The sequence below is a fragment of the Zerene cesonia genome, chromosome 19 (assembly GCF_012273895.1).
Source record: "Zerene cesonia ecotype Mississippi chromosome 19, Zerene_cesonia_1.1, whole genome shotgun sequence".
Taxonomy (NCBI): domain Eukaryota; kingdom Metazoa; phylum Arthropoda; class Insecta; order Lepidoptera; family Pieridae; genus Zerene; species Zerene cesonia.
The window spans coordinates 6,721,778-6,740,640 of NC_052120.1; the positions used below are offsets into that span (position 1 = coordinate 6,721,778).

The 18,863-nt window shown below is 31.4% G+C and overlaps 2 protein-coding genes across 2 annotated transcripts in view; one reads left to right on the forward strand and one right to left on the reverse strand.

Moving 5' to 3' along the window:
- Positions 1–11,972, reverse strand: part of LOC119834708 (limbic system-associated membrane protein-like) — an 82,305-nt gene extending 70,333 nt beyond the window's left edge. The window contains exon 1 of the mRNA XM_038359167.1: positions 11,756–11,972. Within this exon, the coding sequence (XP_038215095.1) occupies positions 11,756–11,801 (46 nt within the window). The 5' untranslated portion in view covers positions 11,802–11,972. The remainder of the gene's footprint in view (positions 1–11,755) is intronic.
- A 1,785-nt stretch (positions 11,973–13,757) lies between these two features.
- LOC119834338 (pancreatic lipase-related protein 2-like) lies at positions 13,758–17,015 on the forward strand. The gene is made up of 5 exons (XM_038358680.1): positions 13,758–13,794; positions 14,354–14,435; positions 15,178–15,323; positions 15,701–15,946; positions 16,669–17,015. Exons 1-5 carry the CDS (start codon positions 13,758–13,760, stop codon positions 17,013–17,015), a joined length of 858 nt encoding a protein of 285 aa, XP_038214608.1.
- Positions 17,016–18,863: the final 1,848 nt, after the last annotated feature.

Genomic DNA, 18,863 nt, shown 5'->3' on the forward strand with positions numbered 1-18,863 from the left:
CTCAAAGTAAATTATATCAAAAATTCAAGTTTTAATCTCAAATTCGCATTTACCCTACCCATTTTCTTGGACTATACAATACATTATTATTTCCTCACAGACTTATTATTGATCAAATAATATGTACACAGTAAAACTATTTTTATATTGTATTTAAATACCACAAGTAAACAAAAAATGTGATTAGCTCTAAACCTAGCATATATATTACTAAAATAATCAAAGCACGTCTTGCGACAGTTTTTTATCGCGATCGATTGATATGATGCCTAGTCACGAATTCTGTAACATGTGTATGAAAGAAAACTCTTTGTAATCCATCCCAAGCGAAATCCTAGAACTGTTTGCGAATTCAACGACCCTTCTGTACATTCTGGGACTGAAATGAATATATTCGGATAAACTTTGTTTCAGACAAAGCTTGTAATATGATGTAATTCTTCCAGTTGTACTTTGAGTATACATATGGCGAAAGGTCAAATGGAGTCTGAGAAGATGATACGATATGATTAGAATTTTTTATATATTATAGATTTTTTTTCACAAAAGTGATATTATTAAATATGGGTGTGTTAATTAGTTTATTTTTGTGTGTCTATTATTTATTTATCGAAAACATAATAATCAAACAGTGTTCTAGGTGTAATTTTATCAATTTAAAAAGATTTTAAGTCTATTTATAGAGTAGTTTTTAACAATCCTGATTCATCATTAAAATCATTGTAGTGATAAATTTAGTGTAAATATTTTAAAGCCAAAGGTAATAAGTAAGAAATTAAAATGTGATGAAGTAAATACGCAAAATAAATAGGTGAGCATTATCTCTCTATCTGTCTGCCGACTTTCAGCCCCCATTTTTTCAAATACTTTAAAGCGCTTGTGGTCACGAGAAGGCTGAATATGACAGGTGCACAAAGGATCTTCAAAGTTATTGCTCGAATACCTATGTCTAGTACAAAATTGTTGTAATGTTGAGTTCATATTACATGCGACGTAAATGTGTGAAGGTCCGAGTTGTGACACGCCGCTAGTAAGTGTCCCATGTAAAATCTAAATATTTTTCAGAATCCCATTTTCTCCTATTTCAGTCCTGCAAGCCAATGATTTTTTTTATTACAAAAAATCACAAAGGACACTAGTTCCCTACTAAGACTATAAATGCTACAGTAACTCTATCTGTTTGTCCATCTCTTCTTCGTGTCCAAACCACTAAACCAATCTGTATAAAATCTGTTGCAAAGATTGTTTGAAACCAGAGAAAAAAATACTTGGGTGAAGACGCGGCCGGTAAGCTAGTTTAATAAAAATGTTTGTTTTTACGAAGCAGTATTTATTAACCTAAATGTATAGATTCTCGATCACAGATACCACCCCTATTACTTCCCACTTCTATTTTGTCTGCTATCGTATATTTTATCTATAGAGAGAACTGTCAAAAGCAATAGCTTTGAGTCATTAATTTAGACACGGTAGGAAATAGTGCCAAAAAATTAAAAGCATTGTTATTGTGTACAGGTTTTATTGGTGGACTTTTGTTAACGATATCTGTCAAGTGTCAAAACTAAATCGTCTTTATATCGATAATAATGCCGTAAGTAAATTATGTCCTGAAATTGTATATGTAATTTCAACTCTGCAGTATTTTATATCTTCCAAAGATTCAAATGTCTTATGTAATCACATGTATATAGGTATTATTTTACCATAGATAGACACCATGTATTTCATTAATACATAGCATTTATTTAGTATATTCTTAATGACTTAGTTGTTAACACTTTGATTAATAATAATAAAACGCATAAATTTTATTTGTACTTATGTATCTATTATTTCCTCATCGACTCCGCCAATAATTTTCTCCTCAAGTCATTTCCAAGAAATATTCATAATCTATTCCATTATTATTTGACACCCATTATCAGGAAATGTTATTTTATTAGCATAATATTATCACGCGACCTTCTCTAATCATATTAATAGTGTCATGTTCAGTATAAGATTATAATATCACAGTAGAATATTATATATTATATAATATAACATTAGGTAAAGAAAGATTGAGATCGTATATCAATTGGATTTAAGGTTCTGCCCCGCAGCGTTCAGTGAAGCAAGAAAGTGCCATTAGTGTCTTTTCTTTTATTTAGATGCACTCAATAATTGATCCTCTTTGTATTTATTCTTCTCTTATGCAAATTTCTAAATACTGTAATTTTATGTTAAGAATCTTGTCCACTTGATAAAAAATATATGATAAAAACTTATCAAACTCATCTTTAAATTGTACCTAAGTGATAAATGCATTTATAACTTCAAAATTTTACAATCAACATAAATATCTGCTAAAGCCAAATAGATGTGCTAAAAAATAAGTTTAAATATTATTATAGACTTAATTCCTACTTATATAGTAACTCTGTCTGTTTAATTGTCTTTATTTTCTTCGTGCGTACGCTTTAACAACTGAACTGATTTAAATAAAATTTGGACATAGGAGTTTTTGTCCCTTAACTCTCATGAATTCTAAACTATTCCGTAAAACTCAAGGACTGTTTATTCCTTTAAGTTATCAGGCGAAGCCGTGGACAAAAAGCTAGTTAGCTACATTTCATTTCCTAATTGAGCTCCAACAAATTTTGTACTGTTGCGACTTGATATTTCTAGAATATCTTAATATAGTATTTAGGAAAAATGCTCTGATTCTCTAGAGAATAGAGATTTGAACATTCTGTAGGCGTACTTCACTAAACTTTAAAAACTATCTTTCAAAGAGACAAGACGAAGAGAATGTAATATACTCGTGTTTTATCAACGTTCCTCTATAACGATCAATAATGTAAAAAGATCTCAAGAAGCCCAAGAAAGTTAAACTGCTATTGTATCGCTGCAGCATTAAATGAATAAAGTTAACTTCAGTAATTAGAGTATCAGATTATGTAAAGACTGAATGCGCTGCGTTGTTTGTGTTCAAATAAATGAAAGGCTTTACTAATTAGAACTTACTTGCAGGTATTCAAAAAGTGAAGATCGAGTCTTGTGGGTTATAGGGCAGAATATGCACATATGTTTCACAGATCGATTTTCTTAATGGGCAAGTATCAGCCAGACTGACATATATGTTTTGCGAGTTCCCTTCGTCGAGAAGTCGAAGACGAACCCGGGATTACTAGGTTTAACACCGTACGCTAAGCGAACCGATTGCAATGATATTTAGTATGTAGACAGCTGGACAACTGGTATAACATATAGGCAACCTTTTATTAACCTTTTATCCCGATATTCCTACGGGATACGGACTTACGCGGATGTACTTACAGCTAGTTGTATAATAAATGTAAGTCCGTAATCTTTGTCCCAATTGAAAATTGTTGGAGTGTTAAAATACAAATTACAATAATTTATGTGTGAGATAACGATGAAGTGGATAGTTTTTGGTTAATTTTACTTATTTAATTAATAACTGTGCATATATCTCTCGGCATCACACCATTGAGTTTGAAGAGAATTCCAGTCACCCTATGCCATTTACGTTTTCAAAATTCAAAAAATTTCCCCACCCTGATATCATATGCAATAGCATTACAAACGCCACGCCGCTACCCACTCTGTGACAAAGTAGGTTTAGCCTGAACAAGCCAGGACGTGTATTATATCCAGGAATTATAGCATAAAATATTGCATACGAAATATCGTCGTAAACTTTAGCATTCTATTTACAGTTACATTTTACCCTTGCAGAAAAATATACATTTGTTTGGACAGGCAAAATAAAGCGTTCACTCGGAAATTCCTGTAATTTCAAAAGTTTGTTTGCTGATATTTTGTTTTAGGAGAATATAATATGGGCATATTAAGGGCGACAACTTTTGCTAGAAATAAGTTAAATTTTTATCATTCTGTTGTAGGCAATCATCCGATAATGACGTCTCGAAGTCGATCGTTGTAAAATTTTATGAAATAAAAATGTAATTATTAAATACATTTAAACTGGAAGAAAATTTATAATTAGCTACTAAAGTTTTAAAGTTAGATCCGCCAAGAAGTAACAATACAATTTATGACCATATTTTTACTTAGTTTATATGGCGAAGTTTTTCTGGTCTATGTGAATTATAAATTAGTAAAACAACTTTCAAATTCATTATCTACGGTTAACACTTTTTTTCTATTATTTTTAAATTCAATATTTATTAAATTCACGTACTGTATGTATTTTCTATGCATACCTACCTATTATATACGATAGCTTATACATACGATAGCTGTACAAAAAGTCATCGTATCATAAGTTTACTGTAATATGACAGTCAAACATGCTACTGTGTTTCGTTCTGGGAGTAGCAATTCTGACAGGGGAATAAACATTTCACAATCCTTGTCCGTTAGCCTTTAAGGCATCACATTGGCAGAGGCGCTATATCTTGAAATGTTTATGGGCTGTGGTGAACATTTACTATCAGGTAAACCACTATAAGTATAAATTTTGTAATGATTGAGTAAAAGGCCTCAAAAAAATGAATATAACATATTATTACTAAAATGACAATCAATTCGATAGAATAAACATGTCATTTAAAGGAAAAATTCCGAATTTTAAACGTTTGTGCAAATGTTCAGTGCGCGATACATTCGTTTTAAAATATAACCACAATTCATTACCAATTTTGTTGGTCGCGACCAACAGCGCGCATACGCGATTTTATTATTTGCCGTAGCATGAAATTGTTTCATAGCGGTGAACGGTAATATACACATAGTTAACCGACTTTTAATATACGGATCTTAATATCTCGATTGTTATTTCAATAAACAAACCGAGAATCATTAAACAATTTACTCGATCCGGTGCGGTTTGAAACTGCAGAACGATAAAAGAGTACGATAATTGGCTTTTTATTATAAAGCCACCATTTGAGGTCAAATATATAATATGAGAAAGAGCAAAGAACTGAATTTATTATTCATATCACAACTGACTGTTTTAACGAAGCCACTGAGTGAACTTTCACTAGAGTTAGTAGGTTTGAAGCTTTGAAAAATGTTTTATAATTATAACACGAGTAAAGAGAATCGAAAACGAATGTTTGCACGTAAAATAATTAACCGCATGTTTTGTTGTTTTTTTCGATCCATATGAGAATGATAAAATCTATCCGAGTATAACTAGTTTTCCACCAGTGTCTTTGCCCGCGTAATCAAAGGAAAAAAACACAGGTTTTCTTCGCTTACTTCCCGATACCGGAGATATCCGGAACGAAATTATCTTGTGTCCTTTCTTGGACCTCAATTTATATCTGTACCAAAATTCGTCCAAATCGGTTCAATCAGACAGAGATACTTTCGCATTTAAAATATTAATACAGTTACAAAAATAAAATATACTATAATTTTTCTGACAAAACCCTTGTTTACAGAAATACTAATCATTAATCTAAACATGAGATCTAAATAACAAATAAGATCAAATATTGCTGCACATTTAATAGAAGATTTCGTAAATTAATGATATTTTGTAGCTATTCTTTCTAGTATTCACTTTAGAGTTTTTTCATACACGACTATAATAAGATCAATGCTCGAAACGGTGCAGTAAAATATCATGAGGAAACCGGCATATCCAAGAATCGAAGAAAATTATGGCCAAATCCCCCACAGGAGGCCTGTGTCCCTTTAGTGGGAACATATATATATTGATGTATAGTTTAATGTTTTAATAGTTTTAACAAGAAATTATGTATCTAGTTGGTAAGCCTTTATTTAAATAAATAAATAAATAAATATTGTTATTTATAAAATAAAGACATTTTATAACATATATTGAATATACATTTATCTGAAAACATTTTTATTTCCATAAATCATAATGTACTAAGCGCAGTAAATCATCAATTAGTCACGATGTATTCAATTCGAACTATTACGAGCACGTGTTCTCAATTGTGCACTCTATACCTACATGTTATAACTTGTTTCATTTTTGCAATTACGTATTCTGTTCGTGCAAATTTGAATTAAATAATTTATTCCCTTTTGACCTGTTTAATAACTATATATATAGCATACACGAGGGATATCCTACTATCCTACTAATATTATAAATGCGAAAGTTTGTAAGGATGTGTGTGTGTTTGTTGCTCTTGCACGCAAAACCTACTGAACCAATTGCAATGAAATTTGGTACGTAGACAGCTGGACAACTGGTATAACATATAGGCGTTTTTTATCCCGATATTCCTACGAGAAACGGACTTACGGCGGTGAAACCGCGAGGCGCAGCTAGTAACCTATATATATATAGGTTATATCCGATAGGCTCAATAAATACATTTTTTTGTGAGAAAATGCTGCATAGATAAGGGTCTTTACCACTTATACTGATGGATAGAAGGAGGTTGAAAATGGTGCGGTGGTTGCGATATTCTAACATTTGCAAGAAACGCCACCAATATCTTTTTCGGTTAGCATAAGACTTAAATACAAACAGCTGAAAGCAAATCTCTAATGAAGCGCCACTATAAGAAGTTTGAATTATAATTGGAAGCTAATTTGCAGGTTTATTTGTCGACTGCTTCGACTACAAGTCAACTCAGAAACCATATTAGTAGTTTCGCTTATAGAGGTCCTTCTGTATTCACAACTTCAGCGTTTCTAAACTTTGATATTACTTTATAAGTTGTGGAGCAGTTGAGAGTTTTTATTTAGTAAATTGTTGTAAATAATTTAAAATGTTTTTCAATTGAGAGTTGTTTCAAATAAATTTATTTGCTTGCGTTTCCAATTAAGGACCAAATAGTAAACAGTATAAAGCATTATTTGTACCGCGAATTTCAGAAAATAAAAGACAACTTTGTAAAATGTTGTTTGATTTTTCACAGCAGATGATGGGTCACGCAAAATCGTGCAACTAAACAAAAATGTTCATATTATAACAGATTCTTTGATTCCTTCCACTTATAGCTTGGAAATCTATGTTTTCGTTTGACAGAACAAAGATGGATCCTGAGTAGAATGTTTCTGAGTTGAATAAAATACAATTCGATTTATATGGACCAGAATAGCTTCTACAACATAAGGCTTCGGTATTAGCTTCTATACTGATACCCATTATATAATGTTTTCTCAAAAATGGTTCAATTTCATTTCAACAGGTGTCTATAATAGAGCGTTGAATATTATAATTTCATGGATTATATTCTAGCGAACGTCGAATTCGCTGATAGTAAGGTCTAGTAGGTCTTCTTGGTAAGTATCTAATTGTTGACTTCCACTACCGTTTAAAACTGTTTTTTTCTATTCATTGATTGCAATTAATTTAAATGCCATGCATTTAGCTTGGAATGTCTCTAACAGTTAATTTATCTCACAAAATCTCTTAAAGTACATCTAAAAAGAATATCCTTCATCAAACTAAACCCACTTATAGACAGACTATTTTTTGGATTACAGATGTCTAATGCGAGGGACATCACGGACAACAGCTAGTCCTATATACATTAACTATAAGACAGTCTCTAACATCCAGAAGCGATAATGATCACTTCTAGTATAAGCACGTCGTTAACTCGGTTCGAGTGCCTACGAGGATTATCATGAATGCGACTCCAGATTTATATATATATGTATATCTATACACAAACTCCATAGTCAATTATAAAGCAATAATTAACTACACGGTCAAGTAAGATAATTATTGAATGGAATGCTGTAATATAACTAGATATCGCGGAAAGGTGTAAGGGTACATAAACAAAGTAAGAATCATCTATGGAGTTTATTTATTTAAAGCATTCATTAACGTATGTTTAACGAATGTTTTTCAACAAAACGAAAACGTTTGTCCACATAGTGAAATTCGTTATGTAAAGAACAGTGATTGATTGAGTTCAACCACAAATGAAATTAATTACAAAGTATTTGAAATGTCACCGTTCACAAATTAAAGTAGGAAAAATATGCACGAAACTATGAACTTCTTTTTTAAGATCATTTCGAATTAGTATAAAAGACAAATAAATAAATCCGAAATATACGGTACGGTACGGCCATATTTTAGTTTCCGTTTCATTAATTAGCGATCTAGCAATCAACTGATTACATTAACACAAAAATTCAATTTAACATGTATAAAATAAAGTGGAGCACATTGTCATCCGACTCCACTTTCCACGTGATTATTTGATGACAACACTCTCATAGGACATACTGCGCATTTCAATACACTTTTTATCTATTATACAATTACCATTGACCTACTTTAGTTCTCATTAATTCGCGAATAAAGTGATTATTAAAGTATTAATTATGAGTAAACAATGAGATAGATTTCGTCCACTTTTTATTGCATTATTGGCACTCAAAACCCTTTCTCACAATATGCAATGCAGCGAAATAAGGCCACTTTTTTACGGTATTAAAAGAGCTCTTTTAAGCCCGAGCGCTGTGTGCCACTCTAAAATCCTCTAAAAAGCCGTTTCTCACAATGCAACGAACCAAGCAATTGATATATTTTGTTTTGGGTTTTTTCGTAAAGAAATAAAATCAAGTGTTTTTTTCTGAAGTAAAAGTTCAGTTTCAGGTGAATGGTCCCGTTCCTGATGTAAGTTACGAACTGCTTTACTAACCATGACTTGCTACGGAGAAATACACTACAATAAACAAAAACACACGATACTTTATCCTTTATTTTTACCATATTGTCATTTTCAAGATCTTTTTCTGTATATTATGCTATTTCTACTCTGCATTATACTAGAAGAAATGAGATGAGGGTAATGTAAAAGATAATTAATTGTATATTAAATGACAAATGCGCGAAGCACTTTCTTGGAAGTAATGGTATTAAAATTTTATTTCATCAGAGCAATTATTATTAAAAATATGTCAGTAGCAAGTATGAATATTGTTCTTCATCTCACGAACTCTAACACAGAAGTTCAGCCTATTTTAACATTCTATTTCAATCGATAGCCGCCAATTAACTAGACATAACCATTATTAAAGACGGTATTCGATTGGATTAACAACCAAAAACGCAGTCGCAGCTAGTGTCTATAATATACGTACTATGGATTTCCATTGACTTTGTATAACAACGATATGGGTCGTTGTCCTGTAGGGCTAGGCGGCCGCTCCCACTTTACGACTGATGAAAAACTATTACTCGCTAGTGTATTCGTGACATAGTCTGTGTTCATTTCATTACATTATGCCAATTTAACGACGCAAATATTGAATTTCTTTCAGCAATACTTTATTTTGGTTTTAAAAGATTAATAAAATTGGAAAATATGCTATAAAAGAGAATAAGTAACTCTATTAAACTCTCCCACGTAATTAGTACATCGTTCTATTTTCATTTTTATTGTTAGTTAATTATAACTTTACTTTTTGTATCCTACTACTATTATGAATGCGAAAGTTTGTAAGGATGTGTGTGTGTGTTTGTTGCTCTTTCACGCAAAAACTACTGAACTGATTGCAATGAAATTTGGGACATAGATAGCTGGTCAACTGGAATAACATATTGGCAACAAATAACATATACGCGGGTGAAACCGCCGGGTGCAGCTAGTAAATTCATAAATCAATATACACTTTTCTTCATTTAATTTATATGTCAGATCACATTCTATAAAAGAAGTGCATAAAAATATATGTTATATACATAATATTACAGTTTTAATACAAACATAAAATATCTTCAAGCAAATGCTTGTTACAGGACCGACCACTGTGATAGATACAAAGTTTGTGAACTAACCATTACTTGCCTGTCCAAACATAGTAACAAGTATTGATATATATTGTATAAGGTTTATGGAAATACCATAGACATTGTATTTAATAGTTACATATACTTAGTTAAAATACTTCAGTTAATTAAGAGGGGGTTCTCCAGACACAGGTTTTTCTTAGACTTATTAATCCATATTTTGTATAATTGAAAATGAAATAAACTATTTTTATTTTATTTTTCATTATAAATAGTAAAATTTCACCATTTAAACTATGTTGCGTGTTGATATTAATATTAAAATATATTAAAACAGATATGTGGAATTTGAGTTACCGAAATTTTCGGAGGTTTAATCATGAAATATATTGAATATTTCATTAAACGTTAAAATTTCAATAAAATGTTTAAGCGAAATTTTCCTAATGGCATGTGTGTTACATATTAATTATGATTACTAATTTCTTATGAAAAAACAAACCGTTAACGGGTTCCGTAACCGTAAATTCTACTGGGTTTCGTGCGATACATGCCGGAGGCCCGTATCCTTTCTAGTCCATTCCTTATCCCTTACCCCCATTAAAACAGAAATCGCATTTGCACATATCCAACATCTAAAAACTGATCGCTTGCCATTACTTACTTTCTTGACCACTATGACATAAAAAATTAAGATTACGATATTTTATATACTCGATAAATGTGCAAAGTAATTGACAATTTTAACGTGTAAAAATAGAGGAATACAAAATATCCGAATGTTTATTATATGCAATTGTAGTTTTGAAGCAGACGCGTCATTCGTATGATATTTTATTGGTGAGTAACCTCATTAGTTGAACGAACTATAATTGACATACCGACTGACCTGCCAATTACACAACGGGACTCGTATAAAACGATTATTGCATTTCCCTGAATATACACAACACACGATGTATTTTATGTTATCGCATAGTATACACAGATTTATCATCAATTTAAATACATAATTGAACGTATTAAAGCTTTTCAAAATTATCACACTTGTTTGATTGTGCCATTGTTATTGGAATTATTGTGCTAGGTTTAATTATAGTGATTAACATTAAATATAGTAGTTTTTATTAATCTTCTATCATGATTGTTCAACTGTTAACGAAATCAACCATTCAGAACACTTTCGGAAGTTTATCCAAAATAAAAAACATATATGTTTATATAATAATTAATACATTTAGTACACACTACAATGCTATCAGCTCAAAAAGAACGAAAAAAATATGGTCATTGTCTTTTCATAACCACTCTGATAGCTCGTTCCATTGTTAGGTGGACGTTCAAAAGAATCCTTTTTTATTATGCAATATCCTGTATCACCCAATGCTAGGAAATTCATATTCAAACTTTGTTACAGGAAAGTCAAATAAATTATCAACGATTTTACAATTCCAAATTTAGCATTTATGCTCACCCATAATATTATGGGTGATTGCTTCTAATTATATAATATAATCATGTGCCTAAATTGAGAGACCTGAACATTTCTAAGTAACGGTGGAAATGCTAAAAACGATTGATATAATGAGATAGCATGACATTGCTGAATGTAAAATAATATTCGCCCTTGACCCAAAGGGTATCTCTTAGGTAATTAAGACAAAGAAAACTAATCGCAAACGATTTCTCTAGAAGGAAAACAAGATAACATACTGATATCCTATTTAGCCGAATGTTAGGACACACAAACCTTCACTATAAATTTCGTTAGTTAGTTAGTTAAACAAGTCAACGAATATTTAATCAAAGTAATCATACCTTCATCTTTTGGAAAATATTAAAAGGAATATCTCGTTACATTAGCATCGAGGAAACATTTCTAGATAACCGTCCGACTGCTTGAAGTTTATTTGCGACGTGACTCGAATCTGTTCCTAAACGTTTTGGCTGGAGCGCAATTTTTTATTAAAAACCCCGCTGGAAAAATTCGACGCTCAGATCCTCACCGAGAGTTAGACCGTACCTTAGTTTAAAACTTACCTGAATAAATAAAATTCAAGAAGACCACTGCTGCTATCCACCGCATATTCGTGTCTATACGAGGTAACTTTGCATCAAATCACAAACTTGCTCCGGCAACTGTTGTTAATATGGCGCTTTCTGATTTTGGCCAGTCGTAAAGTTTTACGCGGAGAGAGCTCAAGCACTGAATGCGACTCCCATCTGTGAACACGTCCATGAAACTACGGTCGTCATTGGACGCAAATGCTCGACCTTTGACACGCATGCGCCTAACACTGACCCTTGTAAAAGCAAATTAAACCCGAGTTTATCAACTATGATGTTACATAAAGTTCTTATAATACATATCTTGGGTCTTTAAGTAAACAATAATAGGTTAAAAATCGCATAAAGAGGTTGGATTGAGTTTTGGAATTCCAAATATGATTAGAAGAAAATTTCAGAGACCGGAACACGATGTAGAACTTCCGTTTTGCTTCATTTTATAAATGCAATAAAAATATTTTAAAGGATTATTAGGTATTAAACTTTTGGTAATACTGATATCGATTAGATGATATGCTAAGACGCGTCTACATCCTTTGCCAAATAATTTTGGGTCAGTAAGTGACTAGCTCGCATAAGATACACAACTTGGACGAGTAATGGCCAAGTTATGCCAAATATCCGGCTGTATGCGTCATACCGAACCTATTGACCCATAATTATTTATGAAAAGGTTATTTATTTAATTGGAAAACATACAAGGACTTTATACCCTAAAGTGGTATTATATATATTACGGTACACTATTACCTATAGTACCTATAGTCATTGTCGCAATATACAGTACGAATTTCGGCTAAACTTTATCATGAACTTGATTTACGTATAACTGATTCTACACTTCTAATATTACTTATATTTAAAATCTGTTGTAGTCCAATGTTGATTGAATGTGATTTATTAATATATATTTATTGTACGGAAAGTAATAAATGAATCTAAATAATATAACGCAATGGTGACTGAATGACATAGTGATCTATCAACGCACAGCCCAAACTACTGGACGGATCGAATGAAAATTTGACATGCAGATAGATGTTATGACGTAGGCATCTGCTAAGAAAGGATAATGATATAAATAGAGTGATAAAATAGGGGATGAAAAATTGTTTCATGAAAATTTATTACGACCGCGTGGGTGAAGTTGAGGGCAACAGCTAATATATAAGAATACACGTTTCTGATATTAAAATATACTGATGCAATTCATGTGGGAGTTACATGGACAATTTTTACTTTTTATTAAAACGCGTTACCTAACAGACTTATTATCCTACTTAATATTATAAATGCGAAAGTTTGTAAGGATGTGTGTGTATTTGTTGCTCTTTAACGCAAAAACTGCTCAACTAATTGCAATGAAACTTGGTACGTAGATAGCTGGACAACTAGAATTACATATAGACAACTTTTTATCCCGATATTCCTACAGAATACGGACTTACGCGGGTGAAACCGCGGGCGCAGCTAGTTATTAATAAATTATAGATGCGATTGCTTAGCACAATTGCACAACAATAGCAATAGACATAATCTGTTTTATGAACGATTCCAATAAATGTATTCTTAGTTTCTTCTGATATATAATATAAACGATATGTTTATTGCAAAATCATAAATTTATTATCAAAAGAGAAAATAAGGTTTCTATTGGTAACAGAGATACTTATCAACAGCGGTATATCTTTTATAACGATAAAACTAACATTAGAAACTGTAAATAGTTATGTCCTATTTAACTACAAACTTTTAAATCACCGAAAACTATCAGAACTAATTGATTGTTATCTTATCGTAGAGCAATGTAGTCGAGCATCAAAGGGATTGTTCGGTTAACGAAAGATTTGTTTAACTGTGGATTAAGTTTATCAATACTATCTGTTTCAATAATCTCTAAAAAATCAACATAAATACCGAAAGTTTTCTCATAACCACCACATTTTAATACGAGTTTCTAAACGCTGTATTCAAGATGTTTAAAATTATATTAGTTTGTGCTGCCTTTGTGGGTGAGTAAACTTTTTAAAACTTGCTTTCTTATTATTTGTTCATGTTCAGAAATTGACGATTAAAAAAATGAGTTTTTTTTTTAATTCTGCGAAACCAAAACTGCGATAAAGGAGATTTTACTTGTCTTAATTGCCTTCCGTGTAATTTTTAATGACGTTCTTTACTGAAACATTAATTAAAAAGGAAACTCTATAACTACGTTGATTTTTGTTCCCCTTCCTGTTGAAAATTATAAGCTGAAAGATGCAAATGGGACACTTAACGAGATGGTTCCATTAAGTTAAAATCATTTACTCCATATTGAATTTTAAACTTATGTAACAGATAATTAATTATTATCTGACAACATTATATACTGGGTGGACACGATAATACCATAATAAATGAAAACTCCGCTAACACTTCTTATTATTTCACCTATAAAATAACATTTTTAAACAATAAAAATGTACATACATTATCACTAAAATGCTTTCCGAATGAAAAATGAAAATACTCTAATAACATTTGAATGCTATAAATGGTAATTTACTTACTTACGGTTCGTTTACATTTCAGCATGTAATGCTTGCGTAGCACAATCCGTAGAACCTAATATAGAGAGACAAGGAACTCTGAACGTCTATCTGGCGTACACGAGGTAAATCATTAACATTTTTCTTTCGTATTACGTAAGTAGCGCTTGTTGTTTATAGTTTTGTTTGTAGCTAACTGTCGGAATCTTTATATCTATAGATTTACTAGAGTTAGTAATTTAATTGGTTGCAACTAATAAGCTGCTTGTTTTATAGTTTGCTTGTTTTGAAAGTTCGAGCTGAAAATAACCCTAATAAATACTTGAATGACATAAATTATCCAAAAAGTTTAATTTAAATGTACCTATGATAAAATACAGTTAAACGTAAAATCAAACACTATGAGTCAATTTCGTATTGACTGTAATTTTACCTTCTATTAATTATATGGATAATTATCTACGCTATAATGAAACATGTTAATTAATAATTTTCAAGTTTCTATTGATACAGGTACATATTGTATAATTTTACATTTAAGCTCACACTTAGACTTAATTATTCATATCCAGAATAAGCACAACTCTTATAATCGAAAGCTATTAAGTTCGGTCGCCTGAGGAATGAATAATAAATACCAGTAGTCATAAACAGAAGAATATCAGCAACACATGAAACTTTTGTATCTGTATATGTACATACCTAAATAGGACATTGTGAAGCAAGTAAAATAGAAAGTCATGATCCTCGTGTTGGTCAGTGACATGAACTGATTCTATAAACTAATTATTTTGTATTTGTTACTGACTGTTATGTGTGTCTAATAAACGTTTTAATACGAATAAGTACTATGTCAACTTTTTTCAGAACCAATCCGCGGACACCTGAAATATTCAATAGCACATTAGAGTCAATTGCGGAAACTTCTTTAAACTCAACTCGCAATACCACAATCATTGTACATGGCCACGAAGGAACAGCGTACACCAGTATCAACCCAACTGTTAAGGATGGTTAGTTCGGAACTTTTACATTCCAAAACTCGTAAATGTTTGTTTTGTTCTGCAATTTTCAACAGTCCTTTCATAATTAATGGTTGTTGCAAACAAGTAGAAACGATAGCAAATAAACGTTTATTTTATCCTTAATAAATGAAGATGTAATCTAAATGTTACAGACATTTTACGACAATTTAACGTAATATTAATTTTTTTCAACTACCCCAACTTGGTGACAAAATTAAAATTGATTAAGAAATTTAAAACTTTTTGACGGATTTTAAAGGTTTCGAACACTTTACAGCGAGCGTGGTCACGGGGAGACTCAAACACAAGAAAACACTAAAATTGATTATTTAACGAATACATTATTGATTCGTGTACATTTTCAGCTCTGCTAACGAACGAAGATGTCAACGTCATTGTAGTGGATTGGTCCCAGTATTCACTACAGAGTTACAGTAATGCTGTGAGTGCTGTGCCCAGTGTAGGCACGAGCTTGGCGGATTTAATTGAGCAGCTTGTTCAGGCAAACGTCGCCACTCTGGATACTGTACATTTAGTTGGGTACGACCTTGGGGCGCATGTTGCTGGTTACGCGGGAAGAGCTCTTAATGGAGGCATTGCAAGAATTACAGGTAAATGAAAATGTATAACTGTTAATTTTTAATTAGAGGTTAACCAGTGGTACATTCGTTGTGAATATGAACACGGTAGTGTATGTAACGTGTTATATATATTAAGGGCCTATTTTACATATGATTATGATACGATTAATATAATCATAATACGAGTTATAAAGTGTACACGCGATCATCGCTTGGAATTAGATTCCAATGACGTAATCTGAACCGATTTTAGTTCCAGAACCTATAAATGTCTGCGTTTTATATATTTTAACGCGTTTTGAATCTTTCTGCCATTTTAATTTTATCGTGATCATTTGTATATAAATTAAACATTATAATAGGGTTTATAGATATCAATAGTCTATAAAAAATAAAATTTACGTTAAATTCACTTTTTGAACTAAATTTCGATAAAGGGTATAACTTTGACATATGTTTTGTAGTCATGAATGAACTTGTTTAATGATGAAATAGGATCGTCTTTAATCGAGATTAGGACTGACATATTGTTAACTCGTTTACTTAAAACTGAGTTCTACCGAACACGTTTTCAAATTCGTGAAATCGGCCATTGATATATATCTAGCCATTATATTAATAAATATTAGTCTTCAACACTACTTTTCTATACATCAAAAATATATATAACTCAAACGTGATTTACTAACATTATTAACCCCAATACACCAGACTCCCTATATCTAAGTTTATCGAATTTTTACTTCCTTTAGGTTTAGATCCAGCCGGCAATCAATGGGGATCGAATTCCCAGCGCTTGAACAGGGCAGACGCTAAATATGTAGAAGTGATTCACACGGACACTGGCGGCATGTTTCCTAATGGAATTGGAACTCCGATGGGGCACGCCGACTTCTACCCTAACGGGGGTGATAGCCAGCCGGGATGCTTCCTAAATAGGCCCTGCTGCCACAACCGTGCCTGGGAATATTTCGCTGCTTCGTTAGCATACACACATTTGCAAGGCAATCAATGTACTTCGTTGAGCCAAATGGCCTTTAACAGATGTAGAGGTTTTCTTTACCCGATGGGCACGAATTCTTTGGTAAAACTGGGGTAAGTACTTGATTTATTGGATAACACCTATTTGAGAGTTTTTATTTTAAGACTCAATATAGTGGGGTATAGATACAATGATTCACATTGGTTCACTGTTCAAAATAGCTATTAAATGAGATTAATTAAGCTTGATTATACTTGTGTTATATGATGAATGAATTATAATTTGGTTTTTTATTAAAATTTTCTTTCCTCTTTTCAGAAGCGGCATATACCGGCTTAATACACGAGGAACCTATCCATTTTATTTAACTTGGTATTAATTATATATCGATAGTTTTGTTTAGGGATTTAACGAAAAAATTTCTCTTTATTTAGTAATTATTGAATTATGAACAGAAGACTCTTTTGTGTTATTAAATGTTTTTAGATGTTTTATGCTATCAATTAATTTTAAGAAAATATAATTAAGAAATTTAACTGTTTGTATTTAATTTAAGTAAAAGCCACCTATGAGTTACCTACCTTTTTAGAGTGGGGAATACTTGAGTACGCTACCTGTCTAAAACATAATTTTGATATTTAATTAAAATTGTCTTAGATACGAGTGGTGTTTGTGTTTTTCTAATGCATCATTTACCTACTTGGAGAGATAATAAGATTGTGCATTTTTTTAATTAATCTCGATATAAAATCTCTACTTCAATGACAGTCGTATCCTAGCTGATAATTAATTAATGAAACAACTCATTATTGAAAATATCTACAGTAAAGCCACAAATAGCTACTCGACGTTCTCTTACTTTCCTCTTTTACAACATTATGTTTTCTCTCGGAACTTTCAATAAATTTTAACAAATCTTTAACGCCTTACTTTACTTTACTGTTTTAATTTGTTCTAAACGCACGTCGATCAATCAAATGATATATTTTTTATGATCATACGGGTTATGATAACAATAATGATTCTTATTTCAACCAATTTACTCGTAGTCTATGAAAGTTACGCCAGCCGACATGGTACTATTATTTCTAAAAAAAATCATGAATCACAAGTATCATATTTCAAAATACTGATTTATATATTAGAATATAATGGTGTGTACATTTTGCCTACAATAATTAAGGATCTAATCAACATTAATCAAATATGGATGGAGTATCAGCATAATTAATGACGAAGGCGTGTAGGTATAATTATAGAATAGTTTGCGCTAAACCAATTAATTATAACATATTGCAATAAACGAATAACACATAAAAAACTTTATTTTTTCGATCGACGTCCTAAAAACCAAGGAGGTTCTGATAACTCCGATTTTTTAAATTATCTCAATCTATTTCAATGACGTCATCGTCAATATCGCCATCTAATGCATAAACCATCTTTACTCAAAAATCTTGATAGAGGAAAAGGTATACTCGATGCTGAAAAAATAATACTCCTATTATACAAAACTCCTATTATGAATGGACATGGGCTACTTTTTCTACACGCTCCGTTTTACATTAAGGCTTTAAAAAATTAAAAAAATGATGAAATGAAAAAATATGCATATAATTCTTTCATATACAAAAAGAGGAAAGAAATATTAAATTGACTTATTTTAAATTGTCTTTGGTAAAGAGATAATATATATTGCTTTAGTAGTTAACTAAAATAGCAATTATCGATTATATTTTTAGCGAAACTATAAAGGTATCAATTATATCTATGATACATCTAATACTGATAGCTAAACATTGTTATGATAACAGCTCAATATTATAATTGTAATAATAACCTATGAAAAATTCTGAAAATGTATTAATGCGTATATTATACTAGCCGTCCTCTCCCGTGGTACATATATATATATATATCCTGTAGCTATCCTCAATAAATGGGCCATCTAAAATTCAAAGATTT